The sequence below is a fragment of the Thamnophis elegans genome, chromosome 4 (assembly GCF_009769535.1).
Source record: "Thamnophis elegans isolate rThaEle1 chromosome 4, rThaEle1.pri, whole genome shotgun sequence".
NCBI lineage: Eukaryota > Metazoa > Chordata > Lepidosauria > Squamata > Colubridae > Thamnophis > Thamnophis elegans.
Window position 1 is genome coordinate 105415481 of NC_045544.1, and position 26425 is coordinate 105441905.

Sequence of the window (26425 nt, forward strand, 5' to 3'; positions counted from 1 at the left end):
TTGGATGTAAAGAGTCACATATGAACCAATGGAGAAAGACCTTACAAATAGCAATGACATTTTCCCATTTTATAAATTCTGTTTTCCACAAAATGTGCCAACTACCACTCAATGAATTGATTTTAGAAGAACTTTTTCAAGAAGAGATCAGAGACTAGCAGCTATGATCACTAAATGAAATTGCCATGATAGAAAATACTGGGGCAAAATACTAAGATCCTGGTTGTTGCAGCTAACTAATACACTATAGATGATCCTACTCTCATGCAGCAGGGCAACATATTCATTTACAATTCTGGTTACCATGTCTAAGGCTGTCTCTATTCAAACTAGGACAATTTAAACAATGTAAATGTAACAGTAGCACCTATAAACTTGAACTCTCCTGCATATACAAAATCTAGCATTAGAAACAACCCTAATAACTATCAATATCAATATGGCAAAATAGCCATTTTGTGGCTTCAATATAGTACATTGAGTTTATTAAACTTTTAACCTCCCAAATAATAATTTTAAGTGACACAGATAATATTAACATTATCTATGTATTACAGCTTACCTAAACTTGCCAGACTTTATAAATGACTAAGAATAAAAACAGTATGTATTTATTTAAACATTTACAAGGCTGCCTATCTCACAAAAATGATACTGGCAATGTAGAAGGATTAAAAATAATTTAACAACCATAATGCCGGCGGTTATAAGCATAAACCTTACTTAAAACAGATAACAACACTATTTAGCAGAGCTTGCCTAACTATACTATCCAAATGCCTAGGGGAACATACTATGAAAATCATTTCAATTCATGAGCTCATAAATCCAGGACACAACCAAATGTTAAACCTAATCTGACTGCTGAAAACAGTACAGGCTGCAAGTCAATATTACATTCTAATAGAATACTACTGACAAAAGATATGCATCTTTACTTCATGCACTCTGAATTCATGCAATCCCCATTCTGGATTCTTAAAATGTTATATATGGATGTTTACAGTAATTGCCCTTATCATATCATTAACAATTTTAAACTACAAAGCTCCATATCACAAGTTTAACTCACCTTTGTGGCTGTGACTGCTGTAGTCAAATTGGCATTCTTGGAAGAAGAACCATTTGAACTTGCTGGTGATGTCTGAGCTGCAACAGATTTATTATTTGTACTATTTGCTCCATTAGTTGCACTGGTAGAATGGGAAAATGTAAATTTGAAGCCACCTGTGGAAGTCCTTTTGGGGAGATTTTCTTTGTCTTCACTTTCTTTTGCTAAAAGAAAAAAAATGTTTATTTATAGTAGTCATTGGGATAAATTAATTCAATCTGTTCGTTGTTTTCTTAACAAAATAGCACATTAGCAAAGGTGGGAAGGGAGCATTTTATCTAGCTACATGCTTAGAACTTTTCTGATAAAACCAGAACATGACTCCCGATATGATGAAACCACAATATCTCTATTGGTGGTTCCTCTGATTTCTCTATTTTCCTTAACCTTGCCATGCATGCTCTAGTCATTTTTCTTCCTGGTTAATCATCAGTAGACATCATTTATTTCAAATATGTGAGTTATGCATTGCTGATCACCAATAAAGGAAGCAGTCAACTTTTATTTGGTCCAGGAGTGGTTGACTGATTCTTCTTGAAATTGCTGTTTGTTACTAACCATTTCTATTATTTTATGTTGTCTTTTTCTTTTAATCTTTTTCAGTATCCAGGTTCCATAGCCATACATTACCACTAGAAAGGCAACTACTTTCATGTTTGCTGTCACTGAATGCCCAGCCAACTATGAACACCCGAAAGGTGTGGCAATTAGTTTCCACTACAATGATTTTGCAAAGGAAAGACGTTTGTGCCATGGTTGTAGACAAATCACTTTCATAGCATAGTTTCACAGTAATTAAGACACCATATTAGGAAATTGGGTTGTATAAAAAACAGTTTTTTTATTTTTATATTTTTATCTATTTTTCCCAGTCAAATAAAATGCAATGAATTCTCAAACATCCAAGGTGTAACATTTCTAAGTGACAAAAGGAACTGGAGAAAACTAACAGAATCAAATAGTGACTGAGATCTATTGATTATGGAAAGAAATGCATTATGTGGTCAAAGATACTTATCCTTTCATAAGAATAAATAAGGTAGATTAATCCAAAGAGTTTCACAAAATAATAGAAAATGCTTTTGAGAATGTCTTATTAGACATGGAACAGAAAATTGCACGAAGACACTAAAATCCATGCAGCTTTGTCTGAATGCTATTCCATCAATCCATTAATAATTAATGCAATATAAAGGAACATAAAAAAGAAGCCCTTCCACTACAAAACAAACATCTTAAATGTGACAAAAGAGGAGGAACCAATATTACAGAAAGCACAACTTTAACTTGCAAATGGGAAAAACACTAAAGCTTCAGCCTTCTTCAGAACTGAAACCATGGAAATGAATACCTTTGAGACCGTATTACCCACTGTTGTTAGCAAAGACTTTGTTCGGTGAAGAGGACAGAAACTAATCTGGAGTCCTCCCAACATTTCTGAAGTCCATTAAGTATTTTTTTCATATTAATTCAGAGAAAGAATTGTCCAAGATGGATAAAGAGAATAAAAGGAAATGGAAGTAATACAACTAAGAAGAAAACAGACCATTACTCAATAGCTAAGATAAACAGATTTATGCTAAGCGGTCATCAAGTATCTGATAAAAAGGAAAAACAGTGATAAAGATGGAAAGAACTACTTGTACTGAAATTAGGCAATTCATGAAATAAAGCACTCTGTATAATAGCTGTTCCAGTAAATGTCTGATGATTTTAATGTTTTTATGCTGTAAGCTGCCCAGAGTTGCTTCGAAATGGGTGGCAAATAAATGAAATAAAATAAATAATAAGAGTAGACGTTAATGAAGTCCACTGACATATTCATTAGGAATCTGCTAGAGAAGCAAAAAATCATTTGTCTATATCAATAAAAGAAATTAGTGAAATATCAATAAAAGAAATTTCCAATTTCTCCCCACCAGTAGATTCAGTAAACTTTACTAAACAAGAAGCAAAAAACCCTTCAGAACAAGGGATACAATTTTTTGAATATTCTCAGGTAACAGGATGGGAAATGAATTCAATGTTGAGACTCTAGGAAAGAGTTCAAACAGGAGCAATAAAGTTGATTAGATGAAGGCTAAACATACAAGAATGGGGTATTTCTAGTTTAATGAAAAGAAGAAATAGGGGTGACATGATAGCAGTGTTTCAATAGCTAAGGGGTTGCCACAAAGAAAATGAGTCAACCTATTCTCCAAAGCACCCAAAGGCAGAATAAATAGCATTGCATGTAAACTAATCAAGGAGAGAAGCAACCTAGAACTAAGGAGTAATTTCCTAATAGTTAGAATTATTAATCGGTGGAACAACTTGCTTCCAGAAACTGGATGCTCTAATACAGGAGATTTTAAGAAGAGATTGAACGACCATGTGTCTGAAATATTATAAGGTTTCCTGATTGAGCAGGGAGTTGGACTAGATGACTCCAAGCCCTCTCCTAATGTTGTTATTCAATAGTAATAATAATGTAAGAACAATAATGAAAAATGAAATGCTTGAAAAATGAGAAGATCTATCAAAACCTGTAAACAGAGTTGTAAGGGAGAAATATATTATTGTTTTATTGAACCTATTTAATATTAAAGATATGAGAATTGAGAATAAGTTTATTTATAGGCCGCCCTTTTCCCTGAGGGGACTCAGGGCGGCTAACAACTTATATGGGAGGGGGAACATACAATGACATATAACACAATGTATAATTAAAATCAAGCAACATTCATTCAACATTCGGGTGGGGGCGGATTATACTCTTTACCCCCAGGCCTGACGGGATAGCCAGATCTTGAGGGCTGTGCGGAAGGTCTGAAGGGTGGTGAGGGTACGAATCTCCACGGGGAGATCGTTCCAGAGGGTCGGAGCTGCTACTGAAAAGGCTCTCTTCCGCGTAGTTGCCAGCTGGCACTGGCTGGCAGATGGCACTCGGAGGAGGCCTAATCTGTGAGATCTGATGGGTCGAGAGGAGGTAATTGGCAGGAGGCGGTCTCTCAAGTATTTAGTGTGGACTGAATGCACAAAAAAGTATTTCATGATTAGTGGAGTCCCAACTTTGAGGATGAAAAAAATAGGTCTCATTTTACATCTGATCTTCAGTTTTTTGGATTCTGTCCCTAATATAACCTATTTTGGCATCAAATAACCTTTATTATTAAAAATAAGACTGTCTATTTAGGATCTGACTTATCTGAGCATAGACAAATATGTCAATATTTGACATATAAAGCACCAGTTCAGATGCCCAGTTGGCCATGACATACAATTATTATTTTTTAGCCAGCAGACTAGATACCTCAGGTGAATACTTTAACTCCTTAATTATTGCCTTAAGGAAAATGACTCAAAAGGTAGTCTTTGGATTTGAATACCTGGCAAACTTGATACATAGCAACAAAAGGGGATAACATTGCAAGGGAGTTCCATTTTATCATATTACTTCCTGAAGGGATGGTTTTAGTTTCAACAATTTATCCAATTCTTTTAACAGCTATATGAAGCAGCTTGACAGGATCAACATCTCTACATCTTGATCCCGAGTCAAATACACAAAGTGGTGCTTGAATCAGAACAGGATTACATTCAATCTCAGAAATTTAATTTAATTTAAATATTAAATTTCTGTGCCTCTGGATTTGAAGGGTTTGTTGTTTCTAGACAGAAACCATCTTTAGTTCTGAAAGAGATCTTCTCCCAAGAAGAATGTGGTCAAAATTTGTTGTCCAAGATTCATATGTATTCTTTGTACCATGAGTTTTCCTTGAACAGAAGAATTATTGTCACTCATGTCCTTGTTACTTCTTGATGGATTACTGTAATACTTTTCACATGAGACTAGCTTTGAAGATTATCTGAAAAGTAGTGCTGGTCCAGAGTGCAGCAGCCCGAGTAAATATATTGGTGCACACCAAGGTTCCCATATAACACCTCTGTTTTGAGATTATAAATTACTTTTGACCTCAAATCATATTGTTGAATGTCATATTTAAAGCTGTTCATGAACTATACTCTCAAGCCTGAAATTCTTAATGATCACCTCCCAGTAATATTTACCCTCTTAATAAGACTGAATAGAATGGCTTGTCTTCATGTCATCTACAGAGATCATGTATGAAAAGGCTTGGAAGCTCCACTGCTTTGTTTATTTTTTGTGCTTTCAAGTCAGCATTGACTCCTAGTTGCTGCAGTTTTCTTGGCAAGATTTTCAGAAATGGTTTGACATTACTTCTTTCCTAGAGCTGACAGAGAGTGACTTGCTCTTGTGGTCATAAGTCAAGGACTGCTTGTAAGTCACGCAGAAATATCATGTGCTACAAAATAGAAAACAATACCTTTTTTTGTTTCCATAAACTTCTCATAACTTTCTGGAAAATCATCCTCAGACTTGGATTTCTCTACAGGTGGTACAATTGCTTCACCTTCTTCCTCCTCATCTTCATTGAACCACATTTCTTCATCTTCCTCCAAAGTTCTAGCATCTCTACGAAACCTATTGCTACGCAGTATAGACGGGACGCTGTAAAACATTTTAAAAAATACCCCTTTACAATTTGATACGTAATGCAAACAAGGCTGATAAATACACATTACATATGTTTGTTATGGTATGGAAAGATTACTAGTAAATAGTTTTGAGAGTTTATGTTTTTATTAATGTTGCTATTATTTAGGCTTCTCTTAATAAGCTGAGGTCAATACATGGGGTTTCATTAGTTTCCTTCCGAGCCTAAAGGCCAGGTGAGGCATACACACATTTTGTACTAAACATAATCTGGATTTAATAAATCGTCCTAATATATTTTATCTTTATTATGGAAAGATTTCAAGATCTGTTAAATTCTTTCTGCTATCTTTTCTAGTCATTCTCTTTCTAGAACAACAGATCCTGTTTTATTTTGATTAGTTCATAGTTGATGAGAATAATAAGCAAAATTATGCTCTTAAAATATTGTCAAAATATGTTTCTCAAAAAGTATGCTTTAGTATCTAAAATACTGAACTCTCTAAGTCCCAAAGAAGATAATAATATGGCTTAGGACAGATTCTATGGTAATATAGAAAGTTAACTTCTTAATACAAATAAAAGAAAAGTCAAATCCACACAAATTCTGATGGGTTGGAACACAAAGCTAGCTATGTAAGCAAATCTTTAAGAATATCCTAATGCGCCAATGAATAAAACTCATTGCTATTAGTTTTGCATTGACATGCTTGGTAGTACAGTTAATATCTATTCCCTTTTGTTTTATTTATCACCCCATCTTTTACAATATCTTAACTTGAATTGGGGATGCAAACACATCAAGGCTATCTGTAAGCTGTAAAGGCTGGACTAGAGCCCCTAGAAGCTTTCCCAAAGTTGTTTTCAAAATGCAATTCTTAATATGCCTGGGGAAAATTAATATCTGGGGACCATTCAATAATTTAGCTGTTCATTTCTCAGGGCAATATGGAAAGTCATAAAAAGAACCCAACTAAGAATAAACCACAACATCCTCCCTGATAGCATGAATCTGAATTTTGTTTTGGTTGTTTAGAAATTTTGAAATATATATTTCAAATTAACTAAGAAAACCCTAAGCATTAGAATATCTCTAAAACAAGGACTGGAGACAGATACGGATTATATATAGAAATTCCTGAGACAATTAAAAATTGCACTGCTATATAGGATATAATACTTATATGAAAGGTGCTTATCACAATATTAATGGAACAAACAATAACGGCTCAGGAAATCTGCAAGATAGACTATCTAGTACTGGGCTTCAGATTTCAGTTTTAAAGTCTGTACCTGTTCAGTTTCTGGCTCTGTCTGTCTTTCTCCTGCTCATATTTTGTCTTCAAGCCTTTGAATGTTTGAACATATTCAATAGATTCAAGTGCCTTATAAAAGTTTTCAACGATATGAGCAGTAAGTGATTTGATATCTTCCTGCATTAATACAAAATAAAAGTTTAGTGCTACTCAGCTAAAAAAGATAAGAAACATCAATATGAAGCTCTCATTGAAATTACAGTAATTTATAACAGCAAAAGACGATGCTTTTTTTTCAACCTCTCTCTTGAAGAACAGGACTACATAGGAATTCTAAGTAATTCATGTTTCCTACATTAGTGAGCTGAGACAATAGGTAATTTGAATATACAGAACACTTTGTAGACAAGAATTCTGAGATCATTGGACAAATGTTTCTCTACAATGGAAGAGAAGAGTCAACAGCATGTCTTTAGGATAACTTTCCTCTACTACATCACATTTATTTTTAACCTACTACACAGAAGACGGAAACATAGCAAGTGGATTACTGTCCAAAAATAAGGAAGATAAAGAAAAATCTCAAGATGTCTTTGACCTCATGAAAGTGGTATCTCTATGGGAGCTCCACTATCTCTCCCTTGTAAATAGTCTTATGGTATAAATGGTCCTGCAAAGATTTTGTTCCTAGCATCAGTGAGAGTTTGGCTTTCTTGCAGATACTATAGACTATGTGGAGATTCTGGGATGAAAAAACAATAAGTTCTAATGTTCTATAAAACTTACTTTTTTATACATATGCAAACACACATATTTAAATCAAATCCAAAATCTTTAATAGTTTTATTTAATAGTTACATACATCTTTATTTAAAAAGTGGGAATTAAATTCAGATTATTGTAATTTACTTATCTCTGGGGGTGGGGGGAGAGAACACACCATATAAATACAATGCATGAATGAAATTTTATCTAAAGCTCTATTTGCACATAGAATAAATCTGATTAATTATGTCTTGTCCAGCAGCATGCAGTTTGTACAATTGCATGAAAAATGATGTGGAGCACATAGAGAACACTGCTGATATTCATGGGAACAAAATAATTACCAGAACTATAACCTTTAATTTTTATGTATATATTTTTCCCCCTTCATAATGTTTTCCCACAAGGGCAGCGTCTATTAATTTCAGACCAACTTTGTGTGGATCCATTGGATAAGAATTGACCAACCAGCTTGATCTGAGAGAGAGTGACAGGCCCAAAACCACCCATCCAACTTTCATGCCTAAGATAAAGCCAGAACTCAGTCTCCTGGTTTTTAACCTGGTGCCTTAAGCTCTAAATCACTAAATTATTAACTAAAATTACCTTTCCTATTAAACAAGAACATGTTTCTAAGAAAGGTTGTATTTGAATCACAGGGGGAAGAAGTTTAGATGCAGGGAAGAAACAGGAGCAGTTCTGAACAGAAGCAGTTTTAGCTCACTGAGTAAGCACAGTGGGAGTAGTCGTAGGTGTTTGTTTTATGGAGTTTAAGGGGAAGTCCCTAAGAATGTTTTTCTCTAAATTAAGCTCAAAGAGGAAGGCAAAAAAAAAAATCAACCTACAAGACAGAGTCATGATAGTGATTCATTATTGTAAGAGACTGAAGCAAACACACGCTGCTTGTGAGCCATGTTATGTGACAAGAGCAAAGAACTCTTGATCTTTGAGAGACTAATTCCAACATGGTCATATCCATTTACAATTATATTTCCCTGCTTCGGGAGACAAATTACAATGCAAAGAATAGCTCAATATGTATTACTAGAGACTTTTCTTCCCTTCTAATCATGGTAATGGACCAGAAAGAAAAAGAAAAAGACTACAAAACAATAACTCATAATGGCATCAATTAAACACACTTGGTCTAGATAATCTAAATTATCTAGATCAGTGGTAGTCAACCTGGTCCCTACAGCCCACTAGTGGGCGTTCCAGCTTTCATGGTGGCCAGTAGGGGTTTGCTGTAACTCTGCTTTATAAATTTTATAAAGTAAAGTTACTTCCCTACTTTATAAATTACCATTACTGTGGAACCGGTGGGCGGTTAGAAAATTTTACTACTAACAGAGATACAAAAGTGGGCGGTAGGTATAAAAAGGTTGACTATCCCTGATCTAGATGATGGACTATTGATACCATACTAGCTGCACTTAAAACGGACTGGTTAAACTGTACTAGGCCACAAGAGCCCTTGACTGGGAATGCTTTAAAATGAATACTATGGTGGTAAGAAATAAAATACTGAGGAAAGGATTTCAAAAAAGACAAGGGTATCGTAAAAAGTGGGAGTGTTGCTCACCTGGGGCAGGATGGGGACGCTTTGGGTCCCATTAGTTCAGGAAGATTTTCTACTGTAAAGCTCACTCTTAAGAAATATTCTCCCTCTAGAGATAAGAATCATCTGACCCTGTTGGCTTTTGTAAGGCCCTAAAAACCTGGCTCTCTACAGGCATCAATTCCTTGCTTAATTTGTGATTATGAGCTATATTGGGGGTAGCAGGGGCATTAGGGCATCAACAGGGGATGGCACATCAGTGTGGGAAGGTGGGGCAATGGTAGTCCTCCACAACAGTCCCAGTTTCCCCTTGGAAAAATTAATTGCTCACTCCTGACTCAGAATAACCTGCTGAGATGAGGAGCCATACAAACTGAATGAATGAATGAATTCCAAAACCAAACTGCAAACCCCTCAAAGAGGCACAGTGATGGAGACTTTAATTATTTTGATATCTATTGGGTGACAAACTGTGCCAAGAATGGTCCTTCTAGGTAATTCCAAATTTCTCTTGCTGACAATTTCTCCTTTAGAGGGCAGAGGCGACACAAGAACTATTTTATAATATCTTATAAGAGCTACTACAGTTGAGGTTAATCAATTTGGAAGACAATGAGGAAGGGAAGTTATCTGGAACACTGGGGGAACATGAACCATATAATGATGAAGTTTTAGAATTTTAGAGAAACTGAGTATAGTTAAATATGTAAAACTTAAAACAACACATTTTAATGAATTCTGAGCAATTACAAGTAGGTTACTATGATAGAAGCAGATAATGGGCAAAGAGGTTCAAGACAAATTAAGAGTTCCTAAAGAAACATATAACAAAAGCACAATTCAAATAATTTTAAGGAGGAAAAAATGCAATAAAGCAGAAAAATTAAAATGAACACATAAAAAAGGTAGTAAAGATGTGAAAACAAAAAGATCCCTTCAGAAAATTAAGAGGATCAGTTGCTACAGGAAGATTATATACAGTAACCAGAACACAATAGCTGAGGTCAGAAAAACAAGCATTATCATACAATAACAAGAATAATTTTTAAAAAGGCTTCATTAGATATGCTCAGAATAAAAGGATTAAAAAAATAAGAAATCAGGATACTAGTTGTTCCACGAATATGGAAAAATGCTTATAAATAGCAACAATAATAACAAAAAGACAAAGCTATTCAAATCCTATTTTGGTTCAATATTGTCAACTAAAAGAGCATTTATTCCACCAGGATATTGTAAAAAGCAAGATGAAAGAGAAGAACTGAGATTAATAGAGACATGGTCAGGGAATAAATACATCTTTACTTTGAATGAGTTTTAAATGTACAGGATCAGATTTGTCTCTTATAATATTGATGGAACTAGCCAATGGTCTATCAGAATCCTTATATACTATCTTAGAAAAATCCTGGAAAGCTAGTTGATTTCTAGATGAGTGGAGGAAAATAAATGTCCTCAGAAAGGGAAAGATCAACAATGGTAGGATCAGTCTGATAGAAGTGTTTTGGAATATTTTAAGATTACAGATAGATTGATTTGTACACATTTTAAAAATGAAGTATTGATTATACAAGTCAGAATGGCGTTATCTAGCGCTTACTATGCCACAATGACCTGAAAAGGCTCTAAATTTAATGTGTCTTGACTTCAACAAACTACTTGACAAAGTAATCCATGATATGCCAATTAGAATGCATAGAATGCATATAAGTAACATGATATATACTTGACTCAAAAAACATAATAAAGAATACAGGTAATCTTACATAAATCATTGCAGTTGTTAAATTAGTTACACGGTTGTTAAGTGAATCTGATTTACCCATTGAGTTCGCTTGTCAAAAGGTCACAAAAGTTAATCACATGATCCCAGGACACTGCAACATAAATGTCAGTTGCCAAGTGTCTGAATTTTGATCTCATGACCATGGGGATGCTGCAACGGTCCTGTGTGAAAAATGGTCATAAGCTCCTTTTTTCAGTGATGATGTAACTTTGAACAGTCACTAAGTGAATTTTTGTAAGATAAGGATTACCTATATTCTTAATCAAATCTGAGCAGAGGATCAAATAGGATTCCATAAGGATTATCTTCCAGTCTTCAGTATTTTTCTTAATGATTTGTTGAATAAGTGAAGAGAAGGGTCATCAAATTTGCAGATGATACAAAATTGTGATAATATACTCAATGTCAGAAATAAAATTTAAAATAATTTTGATATGTTACAGCAATGGATTTAAAGTAATGTGAAAAGGTACCAGAAATAATATTTTTTTTAATTTAGGAAATTAAATCACAAGAAATGGGAGAGACCATCTGACTTCATAATTCTTGGAATTATAATTGATTGCCAGTTGAATATGAGCAAGCAGAATGATGTAATTTCAAAAAAGATAAAAGCAATTTTAAGATGAATCAGTGTAATTTCCAAATCACAAGAAGCAATCATTCTACTTTATTTTGCCTTGACTAGTTCCAACCTCAAACATTACATTCAGTTCTGTGGACAAAACTTTAAGAAGGATACGGAGAAATTGCAACAGATTTAGAGATTGTGACAAGGATAATAAGAGGGCCTGAAATGAAATTCTGTATTGAGAGATTGAAGAAAAAGCGTATGTTTAGGCTTGAGGAAAAATGACTGAGCCCATTCCAACTTTATTATTTTGTTCTGTTCAAGTATTATTGAAATTAAGTTAAAATACTGGCTTAAACTCTGTGATTCTCTGGACAATAATTATGTTCAATGTTAGAGCTCTAACTCTGAGGAAGTACTGATATCAATGCTAGAATAAAATTAGTCATTAGTTACCTTACTATTGGAATTAGGACCATTTTTAAACAATAACACTCATTTGGGAAAATTTATATAATAATAATAATATAATATAATCAAATGTTCTTAGTGCAGAGCAGGATTTATACTCTAGTTTTAACCTTACCATCCGACAACCCCCCCCCCCCAAAAGCTCACCTAGCATCAAACTTGTCCAGTTTCCAGCACTATCTATGTTTAATGCTATGTGTTCATTATTTATTCTAATTTGGATCTAGCACAGGGGTCCCCAATCTCCAGACTGGCACCAGGCCATGGCATCCCAGAAACCAAGCCACAAAGAAGTGAAGCCCTATTTGCAGGATACAGGCAACATGGAAAACCAAGCTCCTTCTGGTTCATGGAAACCGGTTGCTGGTTCCTAAAAGGTTGGGGATCGCTGATCTAGTAGATTGATAAGAGGTTTTAACTGAAAACTTGGGTAACAAAGAGAATTTTCATTTATTCTTACTGAAGATGATTCTGAACTCACAAGTTGATGAGCTCAGACCCTCTTTGTAATTTATTAAAGTACATAATCTTTTCTTCCCAGGCTTCTATATAACTCTGAAAAAAGATGCTATCATTTTACGCAATCTAGTTTTTAAAGCTAGTGAATGCCATAGAACTTAATGTATTGGAGAAGGGTGTACATAATAATATGGATACAGTTGTAACTATTTGGTTCTAACAGATAAAGGGTCAGGAAATATAAGCAATAGACCAAGACTAAGGTCCTTTCATCTTGTGTTCATCTTATAATAGTAGCCTTATGGAAAAGAGGCCCTTTGATATTGCTGCCTTTTTTTTTTCTATTGTGGTTTTATAATTAAAGTCTTGAGGTATTTCTATGCCTAAAACAATATGTTTGAAAGATAAAGTTGAAAAATACACATAAAACTTACCACTCTGATGAATTCAAAAAGTTCAATGACTGCTGAATTCAAGAGATTATATCTAGTTCCATTATCGAGAAGAGCATTTATGACTGGTTCAAATAAGTTTCCTTTGGTAATATAACGGTTATAAAATTCATCTTTTAGGCCAATTATCCTCCTCAGAAAACGAAGGGCACCTATAACATTAATATATTTAATGTACATTTCTTGTGTTTCATATGTCTTTTCTCACTTTCTTTGCATTTTACATTAAACATTAAAGGTTATTCTACTACAAAGAAGAGCAGCAAAAAAGTTGCACAAGAATTTTAGGCATTTAAAAAGGAGTCTATAAATACATTAACCCCATGGATCTAACCAAGAGAAGTTACAGTACCTCTGAAATGTGAAAGCATTTAAAAAGTACAAGCATACTCATTTACTTAATGAAGGGCAAGAGGGTTGATTGTGGAATGCTAAGTTTTGTGTTCAAGATATGTTTAAACTACAGCTTTCTTATCAAGCCCTGGGAATCTTTCTGGAGCCAGCCGTACAGAACCACTGAAGATGTAAATCAGGCATCCTCAAACTATGGTCCATGGGCCAGATATAGCCCACCAATGCAAAATATCCAGTCTGTGGTGGGATGAAAAGCAGCTGCCACCTTGTAAAGTAGTGTTTTAAAAGTCTTTAAAACGCTTTAAAAATACCCTTTCAGATGTTTTTCACAGCCATGTGATTCAGGGCCGGTGGGTGAGTAGGGAAGGGGCTGCTTTTAAAGTATCGCTTTAAAAGTGGGTGGGTGGGGGACATGTCTCCATGTCTCCTAGCTTTTTCAAAATCAGCTGAAGTTGGCTAACACTAATTCAAATGCAACCGCAGTATAATGCCTGAAGGAGACCACCCACTGCTTTGATTCTTCCCATATATAAAGTAGATCCACCAAATTGGTTGCTGAACAATTTTGGTAGATATTCATGTGTGTATATATACCACAGGTAGGATTCAACTGTTCTCACTGGTTCACCTGAACCGTTAGTTAATTGCTTATGCAGTTCGGAGAAAGATACAAGAGAGGTTTTTTTCCCCTCTCTCCCTTCAGTTAATAGCTTCACTTAACAGTTGCAGTTGGAATGCAGCCAATATAAGCTGAATCGTCAATAAACAACAGAAACTGACAGGAATAGGGCAGGGAAACCCATCAATCACCCATGCAGGGATGGGATTAACCTCTTCCTTTCAGGAAAAAGGACAAGATTATAAACATTTTCATTATAAAGAGTATTAAGTAACACTTCTGTGATCAGCTAATACTCCCTGGAGTTTCCCAAGACCTTTTATAGCTGCTGCAGTGTTGGCTACTTCTTGTTTGGTACAGGAGGGGGACAAAGATGCAGGCCGTGAATTTAGTGCATGGGTGGTCCAGCCAGCTGTATTGCTTCTGCTGTGAAGCACCCAATTTAGAACAGAGTGTTTGAAGGGTTAATGGCTTTTGGCAGCAAACCAGGCTTTCAATTAGCTTGAGCAACTGCACTTAGTTTCCCTTTCAGCTGCTGTGTTTGCTCTGGAGTTGACTTTTTTAAAAAAGGGAATGGCAGTTTAAAGTTTTCTGCATTGTTTTAATGGTGCCTGGCACTGTCCTTTTGGGGTGTATTTCCCTCACTCTTTTTGAAATTCTCTAGTGATAGAGCACCTACAACTTATGAAGGCATGCTATTGCATTGGTTGATTAGGAAATTTCTCCTTAGACCTAGGTTGCTTCTCTCTTTGGTTAGTTTCCATCCATTGTTTCTTTTTGTGCTTTGGAAAATAGGTTGACTTCCTCATTTTTGTAGGAGCCCTTCAAATTTCCTGACAGAACAATTAATCAGTGGAACAACTTGCCTCTAGAAGTTGTAATTGCTCCAACACTGGAAATTTTTAAGAAGAGATTGGACAATTATTTGTCTGAAGTGGTATAGGGTTTCCTGCCTAAGCAGGGGGTTGGACTAGAAGACCTCCAAGGTACTTTCCAACTCTGTTATTCTATTCTATTCTATTCTATTCTATTCTATTCTATTCTATTCTATTCTATTCTATTCTAAATATTGGAACAGTGCTATTTTATTTTGAGTTGGCTTAAGGAGAAATTTCCTAAGGGTGAGACCAATCAAATTGGCTATGCCCACCCAGGCACAAGACTACCTAGCCACGCCCACCATGTCACATGACCACCCAGTTAAGCCCACCCAGCCGGTCCATCCCCCCCAACAGTGTAATGTACTGTGAATCAGCCCCCTGGTGAAAAAGTGTGAGGACCCCTGATGTAAACAAATAAATAATGAAAACCAGTATTTGGATATTTTTTTAAATTCCCATTTTGAAATTTCAGTGTCAGCTTCTCGGTCTCCTTTGCTCACTTCTTCTCACTGCCCATCTAGTGGGAATTAGAAAACATTTGGGGGTGGGGGTGGCAATGTTTAATTTTCATAACAAGACATAAAGGGATTTAGATTTTTACTATTATTTTTAATTATGTATATGGAGAGGATGGGCATATTATATGATCAATTTCATTGTAAATATAATTCATTAATTTAATTTTTGATTGATAATATGATGACATTTATTAAGACCAAATACAATTTATGGCTCACTTCAGCTGCATTATTTCTTCATATACATGGTGTCATGCTTCCAAGTAATGATCCCAACCAAGTCAGAACTCTTGAGACTGGAATTCTTCTCAAAGATTCTCTTTATTGGGTACATCATATTGGCTTGTTCAAATGTGAAGCCAACTCTAAATATTTCCTGTGGTTCAGTAAAATTAAAGAGCAAATGATTCCCACCCCTGAAGTGTCACAGATCACGTTGCTCAACTGGTAAATGGCAGGCTCTTCAGGCACTCCCCTCCTTTCTTGCGCAGTACTTGTTGAGATGACCTTGGCTCTACCAGCCTCTGCCTGTGTTATGACTAGCACCTCCTAGAATAGCATTCCAAACCTCTATCCTTCCCCCATCTGTGTGGCAACTGAGAAACAAAATTTTAAAAAAGGTCTCAGCCAGAATCATTTTGAAAATTGACATGTGGAACAGAAGGCACCCTGCAATTGTCCTGAACAAGCCACAAGAAGAGAAGAACACTGATCAAAAGTTTCAAGTTCTTCTGTCAATTTCATTAAGCATTGCAACTTTGAATACAAGGAGATTTACTCAATTGTGAATCTACTGTCTTTATGAGTAAGGTTTTATCCACACTGGACTAATGAAACCCCAAAATACTTCCTGAAACACTTGCAGAAGGAACTAAAATAGCACATCTTAAAATCTGGGCCAAATAAACTAAGGTGCAAACTAGAAGTATTCAGTTTATCCCCAATATCATGTTCTGAAATTTTGATTCACATGAGGATGTGAATTTATCTTGGGAATGAGAAAATTTAGAAAAGTGATTTGATGCCTTAAAACAGGGCTGCTAAACTCCTGGCCCGCGGGCTGGATGCGTCACATGCTGGCCACGCCCACGCCCGGTTTAGCGAAGGGGCAAAAATCCTAATAGGTCAGGTGACACCCCTGTCTTAAAACATATTCAAGTTAGTGGAATTTTTCTAGATTTTGGATTGCTGAATAAAGGAAAAATAAATGATATGTAACCTCCCCTCAATTCTATTATGTAGTGAGATATATTTAATTTTGATTTATAAGTGTCTGCTTTCTCTTATTTTGCACATTTTTTGCTGATTCTATAGATCATGATAATGACAAGACTATAAACAGACAATTATCCCACCTTAATTACTGAGATTTACCAGGTCCTTGCTTAAAGCATTTTTTATTTATTCTCAATAGTATTTCTCTATTCATTTGTTCAGGATAGATTTGAACTAGTTCAACAACATGCAGAGCCACCCAGAGTCATTTGACAGTGAGACAGGTGGCATATAAATTTATTAAATAAAAATAAAATGTATCTTTAAAGAAAATTCTGCTGCTACTTACACAGTGCCAAAAAAGTGTGTTTTGAATTCATCAAGACCAAAACTCTTCTCAGTAAGTCCTTGTTCATAATATAGTTTTTGATGTGATAAGTGTGATGTTCCACACAAAAAGTAAGCAGCTCCAAAATTAAAGCAAGCAGCTGTGCTGTCTGATAGTTATCTGCAAAATAAACAAAACGGAGACTCAGACAACCCTATGAAGAATTACACAAATATTACTCCTGAAATATGGCTTCTAATGAAGTCAGTTTTTGTAATGCAAACAGACAGCTAAATTAGTCACTACCTTAAAACAGGTTCTTAATGCACAAGCAGGGATTCTAAAAATACCATTACTTTAAACAGCTTGCCATCATAATTAAGAAGTTGTCAAGCATAGATAATTGTTATTCCCTATACCAATTACAGATTCTGTAATTCTTAGGTTCTGATAATTTTCAAGGGAAAAAAATCTATCTATGGATCTGTAACAGAACTCCATCCTGACAAACTACTATTCTGTTACTGTATTCTAGGGAGATCATAACAGCAAAAATGGTAGAAAGCAAATATATTCTTAAAATTTAAAACACCAACAATGATTTTGCTTAAAGGTAGAGCACAGTCGTTAATTTCTCCCACATGTCAGCTGACACATAATATGAAAATTGCACTGTGAGTTACTTTTTTCCTTTCCAAACCAGGAGAAACAGGAGATATCAATCTAAAATTTAGAACATAACCTTGCGTATCATTTTAAGTAATTTAAAGACTACATATATTATGCAGAATAATTTTCACCTACCTGGGCAAATGGTATTATTCTTGTTCGCAACTACAGCATCTTTCAAAAAAATAAAAATAAATGTGTAAGTTCCCTACTTAATATCCATGGTTCAGAAAAAGTATTTTAGTTAAGAAACTAAACTCATTTCAGAGCTGGAAACTTTTTTTTCTTTTTAATTAGATTTCCTTTACACGCAAGAAACAAATCTACTAAAGAAAAAAGAGAAAAAAAAATTATGCAAAAAAAAAAGAAAAAGCTAAAGAAACTAAAGTAGATGTTTAGATTTTTTTTCATCAGATATTAATAAATCCATTATAAATCTTCCTTCTTAACTATTCGAGAAATTCTCTCAGCCCCTTGTTTAATTTTCATTTTTTTCAATCATTAAATCCACAAATCATCATGTTATGTTTCCAGTTTTTTTTAAAAAGGACATTCTTTTCTCCCTAGGGAAATAAGTCAATTTTGCCATTTCTGCCAGTTCCGACATTTTGTCAATCCATTCCCTCACTGTGGGAATTCAAACTGTTTCACCTTTAGGTTTGCAATCTAGATACTGTCATGGCTGGAAACTTTAAATTTCCGAACATACCAGATGCTCATTTATCATCCCAGACGTTACAATATTACAATCCACCCAATTTTGTCTAGAATTCCAATACAGCCTCACATAAAATAGCAAGGAGCTGGTTTCTAATCAGTATATGTGCAATATATCTCAATAAAGATGTTATTGTAGAAGGAGTGGCACAGCCTGGGGTCGGGGATCAAAAGATAGATCAGCCAAGAATCCCTATGTAGCCACAAATGTACTATGTCCAATGCACCATGAAATCCTAGCAGGTACTAGTCATTAGTTGAGAATATTCCTGTGCATAGGCATGAGCAATAAATCAGAATTTCCAATAATTGGAATTTCATGTATGGTCCTTGTCTTTCACACCTGGCAGTTACTGAATTAAAAAACCCTTTTTATATGTTGTTGTTACTGTTAAAATTTATCATAGCTGCCACTCCCACAGACTTCTGGCAGCTTAAAAATAGAAATGCAAAGCAATAAAAAAGTTAGAAGCATACAACCTTACAGGCAGCCTGGACTAAAATAATCAAATCAAATGAGGGCCCCCATTAATGCATTCACCCCAAACCTGAAAACAAAGTCAGGATAATTTTCCTGTATTGGATTTGCAAAAGAGGTTTGTTAAAGCTTTGAAGAATTTTGTGAGAAGAGATAAATAACAAATGAAAACAAATGAAGTTACAGGGCCTTATTTGAATGTACTAAAGATCAGGATTCTTACAAATAAAGGAATATAAAGTTGGATTATTTAATCAAGCTTAAAATAAATACGTTATTATATCTGATATCTCTTAGTAGACATGCTGACATCACAATTGAAATAAGTTTTTATGGATTTATAGATAAGAGATGGAGGATGGGAAGAAGATTTCACTTGTATTTTAAGAGAAGGTGATATTAAAAGTGTTTATAGAAACATGATACATATTTTGTCCAATTCAAAATTCATAATATATAATTATGTTACTAACTTTAGCAAGCATAGATCCGGAATAAGAATAACAAAGGAAAGCAAGAAATATTTTTACCTTTGTCAGTTTTATCTTCTGATGTATTTGCCAGAAGTGGAGCAGTGAGAACATGCATGCAATGATTGTAGAAAAAATTTAGAAATTCACTTTTCTCAGTTTTCTGGAACATAAATATGCAATATATTAACAATACTGTAAAAATATTTGAAGTTATGAAGTTCACAAATAGAATCAGTCATTTTACTCAATGTCTAATTTCAATCTAAGTATCATTTTGGTGTTCCCATTTTCTGATATGAGATAGTCTGTTCTACGCTCAAACACTTCAATTACTTATTTTTATGCAAAAATTATTAATTATTTTGGTACAATTAAAAAACAAACATCTCAGGCTCTTATATTGTGATTTTTGATAAATTCATTTATCTGACTAACTCTTTACACTACAATCATCTACTTTAAAACAGTGTGCAAGCCATCTTGAAAATGTCATAATGCAAAGGATTAAATTATTATTGTTGTTGTTATTATTATTATGATGCAATAGATATAAATTCTGCCTCTGCAAAGAAGCTAAAGAAATAGTGGAACGCCAAGAAGGTTGCACAGGCTGACTGCACATAACGTCATGATAATATAGCCACAATGATGCCTTGGAATATCTACAAGAAGTTCTATTTGACTGCAAGCAGGAACTGATGGGAGCACAAATAGACAAAGTAATAGAAAATGAAGAAATTAATGTGTTCCAGGAGTTTAGAATTCAAACACAGAAGCATCTGACAAGTAAAACTTCAGATTTACAACTGTTGACAAGAAAGATAAAGAAGTCTGGACATGGTAGTACCCGGAAACAGCAGCATAGAAGAATTGGAGAAAATCTCAAAATACACGTAGTCCTTGACTTACATTTGTTCATTTAGTGAATGTTCAAAGTTACAACGGCACTGAAAAAAGTGACTTATGACCATTTTTCACACTTATAACCACTACAGCATTCCCATGGTTGCATGATAAAAATTCAGATGCTTGACAACTGACTCAAGTTATTTATGACAGATACAACCTTCTGACAAGCAAAATCAATGGGAAAGTCAGATTCACTTAACATCCTGTTACTAATTTAACAACTGCAGTGATTCACTTAACAACTGTGGCAAGAAAGGCTATAAAATGAGGCAAAACTCACTTTACAAATATCTCACTTAGTCACAGAACCTTTGGGCTCAATTGTGGTCATAGGTCAAGGACTACATGTTCAAAGACCTGCTAATAGAAGTAGACTGGCTGTGGCAAAAGGAAACAAATATGATAGGCACCTTGAATGAAATCTGAGTACCCCTTGAACATCATCAGCATTGACAAGGCCACTATTAGTCAATTGCAACTTTATTTGGAATAGCTTACATGCTGTGATGATAAATTTAATATCACTGAACAGCACCAGCCTATTCCAAGACCTTGAGAAGCCTCAAAAGGTAGATAAAAATATCAAATCCAGTCTAAACATCTGGCTGACAAACCATAATACTGGCAGAAATTCACAAATTAAACTGCCAATATTACTATAAAACTTATTTGCTATGCACCCCACTTCCATATCTTTAGGAAATCCTTGATGTAAATTTGAGACCATATATGAAGTACAGAATAGAAGTAAAGGAGAAGCCCTGCTGCATAATTGGTTGTCAACTTGTGTAAAGATAAATATTAGCTAAACTCTGTTAAAATTATCTTATTTATTCCTTAGCTTTTCAATGGATTACTATATAGAGATAGTAAATGTCATGTAGTAATTCAAATTTTGGACTGGATCTGGGGAAATCCATTTTCAAATTCCTATTTGGATATGGATCTCATTGGTACCTTTTATTCAATTATACCTCACAGTTTAGCTTGCTCAAAGGACTACTGAAAGGAGTAGAATTGGTGCCTTTTACATTAAAATCCCAAACTATTTCTACTGTAAATACTGCATATATTTTAAAATATTTACTGACAAGATTATGTAGCACCCTGGTCTGTAGGCAATGACAAAATCCGTGCTCACAGATATAACTTTCTTTCTTTTTGGCTCATGGACAGGAGACATTATTATGGAAGAGTTGCATCACCCAAACATGATTTATAATCAAAGAAATAACTGGTCTGTAAACATAGGAATCAAACTTCTGAAGTCTCTGTATACTGGCAATAATATAGATTGGCAGTATGCTATGTGGATTATTTTGAAAAATAAAGCTACAGAGAAAAACATTTCAAAGAATATTTGCTCAAAATGTAAAATGTTCTAAGCCGTTTTTCAAAAGTTAACAAGTATGCTTAAAGTTTTTATTAACTATGTTTTTTTAGACAGTAAAGTTTCTTTACCCCTTTCCATTTTCTTACATTAGCTGTGGCCAACATGTTCTCAGGATCAATTAGAGTACGCAAGAGGCCCATTAATTGAACAGCACCCCCAAGTTCAGGATCAGTGTCACAAATCATTTGCTCAATGACTACATTTATGAGGAGAATATCCTGTAAAAAACCAAAAACAAGTTATGTCTTGCTTTCAAAAAATTAACAGTGATATTAAAACTTCATAGCTCTCCAATATTTTGCACCCATATTCTGCCTAAAGATAACAATTTGGCAAAAATTTATTACAGGAGATGTTTTTGGAAATTTTGTGTTAAAATAACCTTGTAGTGAAATGAACACTATACATCAGGGTTGTCAAACTCGTGGCTGGCAGGCCAGATGTGTCACGCGCTGCCCACACCCGGTTTAGCAAAGGGGAAAAAAGTCCAGATATGACACGTGACGCCACTGTGACGATGCGAGTTTGGCACCCCTGCTGTATATTGATGAAGTTTACTCTCTTGACCCTATTTGTTTCCCTAGATACCTACAAATAGTCCTCATGACTGTAATTGAGTCTACAATTATAATTGTAAATTGTGACGATCCTTATGTGGGTTATTATGTGATTGTGACCAATTTTTACAATCTTTTTTTTTGGTACTGTTTATTGTGAACCCAGCAGTTGTTAAGTAAACCCATCACTTGCTTTGGGTCATTTGTTTTTGCCAGAAATTGGAAATAAACACCAGTTTCCAGGAAAATGTTGTAAATTGCAGTCACGTGACTATGGGATCCCGCAAACAGCTATAAATGGTTGATTATTGAGCACCCAAAAAGTGGCCACATGACTATTGAAGGTTGCATTTTCTATAACACCGGGATATTCATAGAAAAGTCACACTTGTGGCTCACACCCCTCATATTTTTGTAGGGACAGAATCCAGAGGACACCCTCTTTTTGGACTATACAGGATAAATAGAATCCTGTTTGTTTTGATTCAGTTCCATACAATTGTAATTACAAATGTAATTGCAATCATAATTGGTAATAATCAACAATTTGAATTGGCCACCAATGCAGTGACCACAAAATTGTATTATTCTGCAATAGCAGATTTGAGCTGCTAGCAATATGGTGGTGCATTCCACAGTCTTAAAATAAAGTTCTACATAGAGTGCATTGCAACAGTCAAACTACATGGTAATCGTCACTGTATTTTAGGATACATTACTGATGCACGAACTAAAAATGGGCAAAGGTCCCGCTGGCTAAGGCATTCTGTTAAAGCACCAGCAGTAGCTATAGGTTCAGGAGGACCCCTTGATATGGACCTGATCTTTAGGGTGAGCATCACCCTGCAAAGAACCACCATCCGAATCAATATAGTTGGAAAGCCTATCTGTTTATTGGCAAATAGGACCTCTATGTTTCTTCCCAAATAGTCCCTCACTTTCAAAACTCTGCATGAAGACTTAAAACAGCAGCCCAGTTGGGATGATAATGAGAGTATAGTAACATGATTGGAACATGATAATAACATGAAGAAGGTAATAACATGAAGTAGGGAGGGGCCTAAGGTTATTCAGAACAATGGTGGGGTAAGCTTCGGATTTCATTACATAGGAACAAAATTGTAGATAAAAGAAATACTAAACTATTAGAACAATCAGTTCAGTTCTTGCTTCTTGAAATTTTCTGGGACATTTGTATTATTAATTAAATGTATCTAAAAATATGTCATTTATTTAATTCATACAGCTACTCATCTCATGCTTATGAACATGAGCGCATGTGCGTACACCATTAAAAACATAAAACCAAACAAAATAATTAAACCAAAACCATTAATATACAAATAAAACAGTTAAAATTATTATTCAAAAATACAGCCAAATGCATTCTAAATTTATATACAATACAATTATTTAGTGGGCTTGGAGTTGGAAGAACAAGGTTACACAGAGAATAAATACTTTGGTTTGACAGAACTAGAACTTTGATTCTAGAAATGGCCACTATCTTTACTTATGGATATAATATATATCTGTAAGAAAGTTGCATGGTTCTTACATCATCACTCTGTTGTGCTTCTTGCATTACAAATTCCCGAACCATAGATGGACTGAATTCTACTAGATAAGAAAATATGTCTGTAGCAGCAGATCTAACTTGTAAATCATCCATACCCTGAAATAAAAACCAGATCATTTAGTTATATTGGAATGTTTTTGATAGAAAATTAACTTTATAGAAAAATTCAAATGAAATGAAGACCTCAAATACTGGGGAGGGAAGGAACTAATTCAAGATAGTGTGAGGCAATCAGATTGGATCTAAAGACTGGGGGGGCCGCCATCCTGCTATAAAACTTATATAAATATATATACATTGAATCTAAGGTCTTCCATAAGTGGTTATAACTTGCTCTACCCATCTAAAATTCCTTATATGGCATAAAGTTGAGCTTGTTTTGCTATTCAATTTATAATTATTACTGAAAATAATTTATTTCTAGAAAAAATAAAATATTTATCATGTATGTATGTAGAGAGCCATGAAGATGGCCCTGTAGGGAATACTCAGAAACTATTAATAGAAACAGTTCTTTTAACCATTCAGCCATGTCTGACTTTTGGAGACTTTATAGGCAGGTGCTCTCCATGTTACCCTCTAAAGCGTGACTTTTTTAGTTGTTGGATGTTCATCTTTCTATTAGTTCTGATGTTATCAAGCGGGTATGTTTTTTGCTTGCCTCTTCTTCTTGTTCTACTAACCATTCCTAGCATCACTGACTTCTATTTGCATGCATGACATGGCCAAAGTAAATCAGCCATAGTTTTGTGATTTTGACTTTTAATGATGTGTCTGGCTTTATACAATTAATCAACCATATGTTAGTTTCAAGCCCACACAGATAAATAGAGAGGGTCAGGGAAAGCAATGGTGAACTACCCTGCAAAAAAAAAAAAAAAAAAAAATCTCAACAGAACACCTTATGGCAATAACTCATAATGACTCAGAAACAAGGGAAGAAGCATTTTTTTTTAGCCCAAGGCTCCCTGACTGTGGGGTATCAAAGGGAGAAAAGGTAAAACAAAAGCAATTTAGCAAGATTCTTTACTGTTAATAAAATATAATAAAATATAGTTTTTACCGCTTTCTGTGGAGTCAGTTTCTTGATCTGATATAAATTGTTAGGCTGGCATTTCAAACATGTTCCCCCAATTTGATGTGCATATCCACACATACACTGCATATTAGGTACATTTTAATTATTATGAGAGATTAGAGTCAAAGTTCAGATGTCTGTTGAGTATTTAAATTAGCATGTAAATATTTATTTATTTATTTATACATTATATAACCATCTATCTTATGTTAAACTTTTGGAGGCTTCCAAACAACAAATACCCAGAATCATTTGCTATGAGATGGGTGGCAAATAAATTCAATAATTAAATAAAATTAAAGCATCAATAAAATCAGCTTAATATAGTAAATACATCTATTAAAACCAAATAACTTTTAAAAATCATCAAAATTAAGCATTCAATATCATTAAATTTCTCATCCTTCTCATCCTACCCCAACATTTATGCAGGGTATATAATATGCAAATATGCAGAGTATCTCTGTATCTGTTTCAAATAATAAGTATACACTTGAGAACGAAATCCTTATAAGCAAATGTACAACATGCCTTGCCTGGAATTCAACTTACCATTACTATTTCAAGAGCAGGAAGAATTCCTAATTTTGCCAACGTTTTGAAAAAGGTGTCTCTGTTTTGAGGCTGTAACGTCTGAGAAAATGCACAGAACTCTTTGAAAAAATTAACCTGCACCAAGTGAAAGAAAAGATTTATATAAGGAAAAAAAATACATTGCTGACAGTTTAAATGAGCACAGAACCTGTATTGTCTGGCACCATACTCAGCAAAAAGAGTATACATTTTTAAAGGAAATATAGGTAAAAGTCCTAATTTAGTGAAATGTTATTTTTTCATCATTTCTTCCCCAAATCATATCAGAATATTCTTTTTAGACCCAATTGGTATCTGAAACTATTGAATAAATACTTATCTTATTCAGTAAAAGTTTCTTATGCTTTTAATGTGTTATGAATCACAGGGACCTACTTATTCCAACATTTTGAATTAAAAATAGTGACAAAGCTACAGAACTACTTATTTGTTGACCTCACATTTCTGTAAATCAGCCCAAAAACAATGAAACCAAACCAATGTAGAAGTCTTGGGTGCCATGTCATGCTATAGGCACTCACACAGAGTCCCTCTCTGAGGGATATAGACAGTTATAAAATGTAATAAATTAAAAAAATAAAGCAGTCATAAGTATAATCTTTCCACACATGGAAAATCTATAAACAATCAGAAGAGTTAAATCTACAAATGAACTTACCAGCTCACGTCTTTTGTCATCATCAGTAGCTTCGTCAGTTAGCTGTGCAAAAACTTCAGACAAAAACTTTTCATCTTCCTGTAGAATATTGTAATGTATAGTTTTAACACAAAGCTCACTATTTTAAGAATTAGAATGTAAAATATTTTTCTCCAATTAGTTTATTTTATGTGCTATACATTTGTATGTTTTATTTTTCTATAATTTCATATCACAGCTTTACAAATGTTGTTTTCGGTCTCATTGTAAATGTTAAATTTACAATTTACAATTGTAAATGCTTCATTTGATGTAAAATTGTTCTGCAGGTGAATAATATTGTAATTAACAATAAGTAATACTCCAAATCATGAAGATCAGTTTACTCTGCAATGGTACAAGTAGTTAGCTTAAGATATTTTCAAATAGCCACAATTTACTGAAATTGATATCATTATCACCTATCTATTACTATCCCTAGTTAAATAACTAGAATGGC

At 34.4% G+C, this 26425-nt stretch overlaps 1 protein-coding gene across 3 annotated transcripts in view; it reads right to left on the reverse strand.

Moving 5' to 3' along the window:
- The window catches only part of PPP4R3B (protein phosphatase 4 regulatory subunit 3B), a 41390-nt gene that overhangs the window by 1901 nt on the left and 13064 nt on the right, over positions 1 to 26425 (reverse strand). The window contains exons 5-15 of one of the 3 annotated variants that reach the window (XM_032215135.1): positions 25948 to 26025; positions 25248 to 25364; positions 23597 to 23713; positions 21550 to 21699; positions 19237 to 19339; positions 17647 to 17685; positions 16864 to 17022; positions 12910 to 13079; positions 6903 to 7042; positions 5440 to 5624; positions 1073 to 1275 (exon numbers count right to left, since the gene is read on the reverse strand). In XM_032215135.1, coding sequence (XP_032071026.1) covers positions 1073 to 1275; positions 5440 to 5624; positions 6903 to 7042; positions 12910 to 13079; positions 16864 to 17022; positions 17647 to 17685; positions 19237 to 19339; positions 21550 to 21699; positions 23597 to 23713; positions 25248 to 25364; positions 25948 to 26025 — 1461 coding nt within the window. Of the gene's footprint in view, positions 1 to 1072; positions 1278 to 5439; positions 5625 to 6902; positions 7043 to 12909; positions 13080 to 16863; positions 17023 to 17646; positions 17686 to 19236; positions 19340 to 21549; positions 21700 to 23596; positions 23714 to 25247; positions 25365 to 25947; positions 26026 to 26425 lie in introns of those variants that run through there. The other 2 variants (XM_032215136.1, XM_032215137.1) reach the window with 2 other exon arrangements.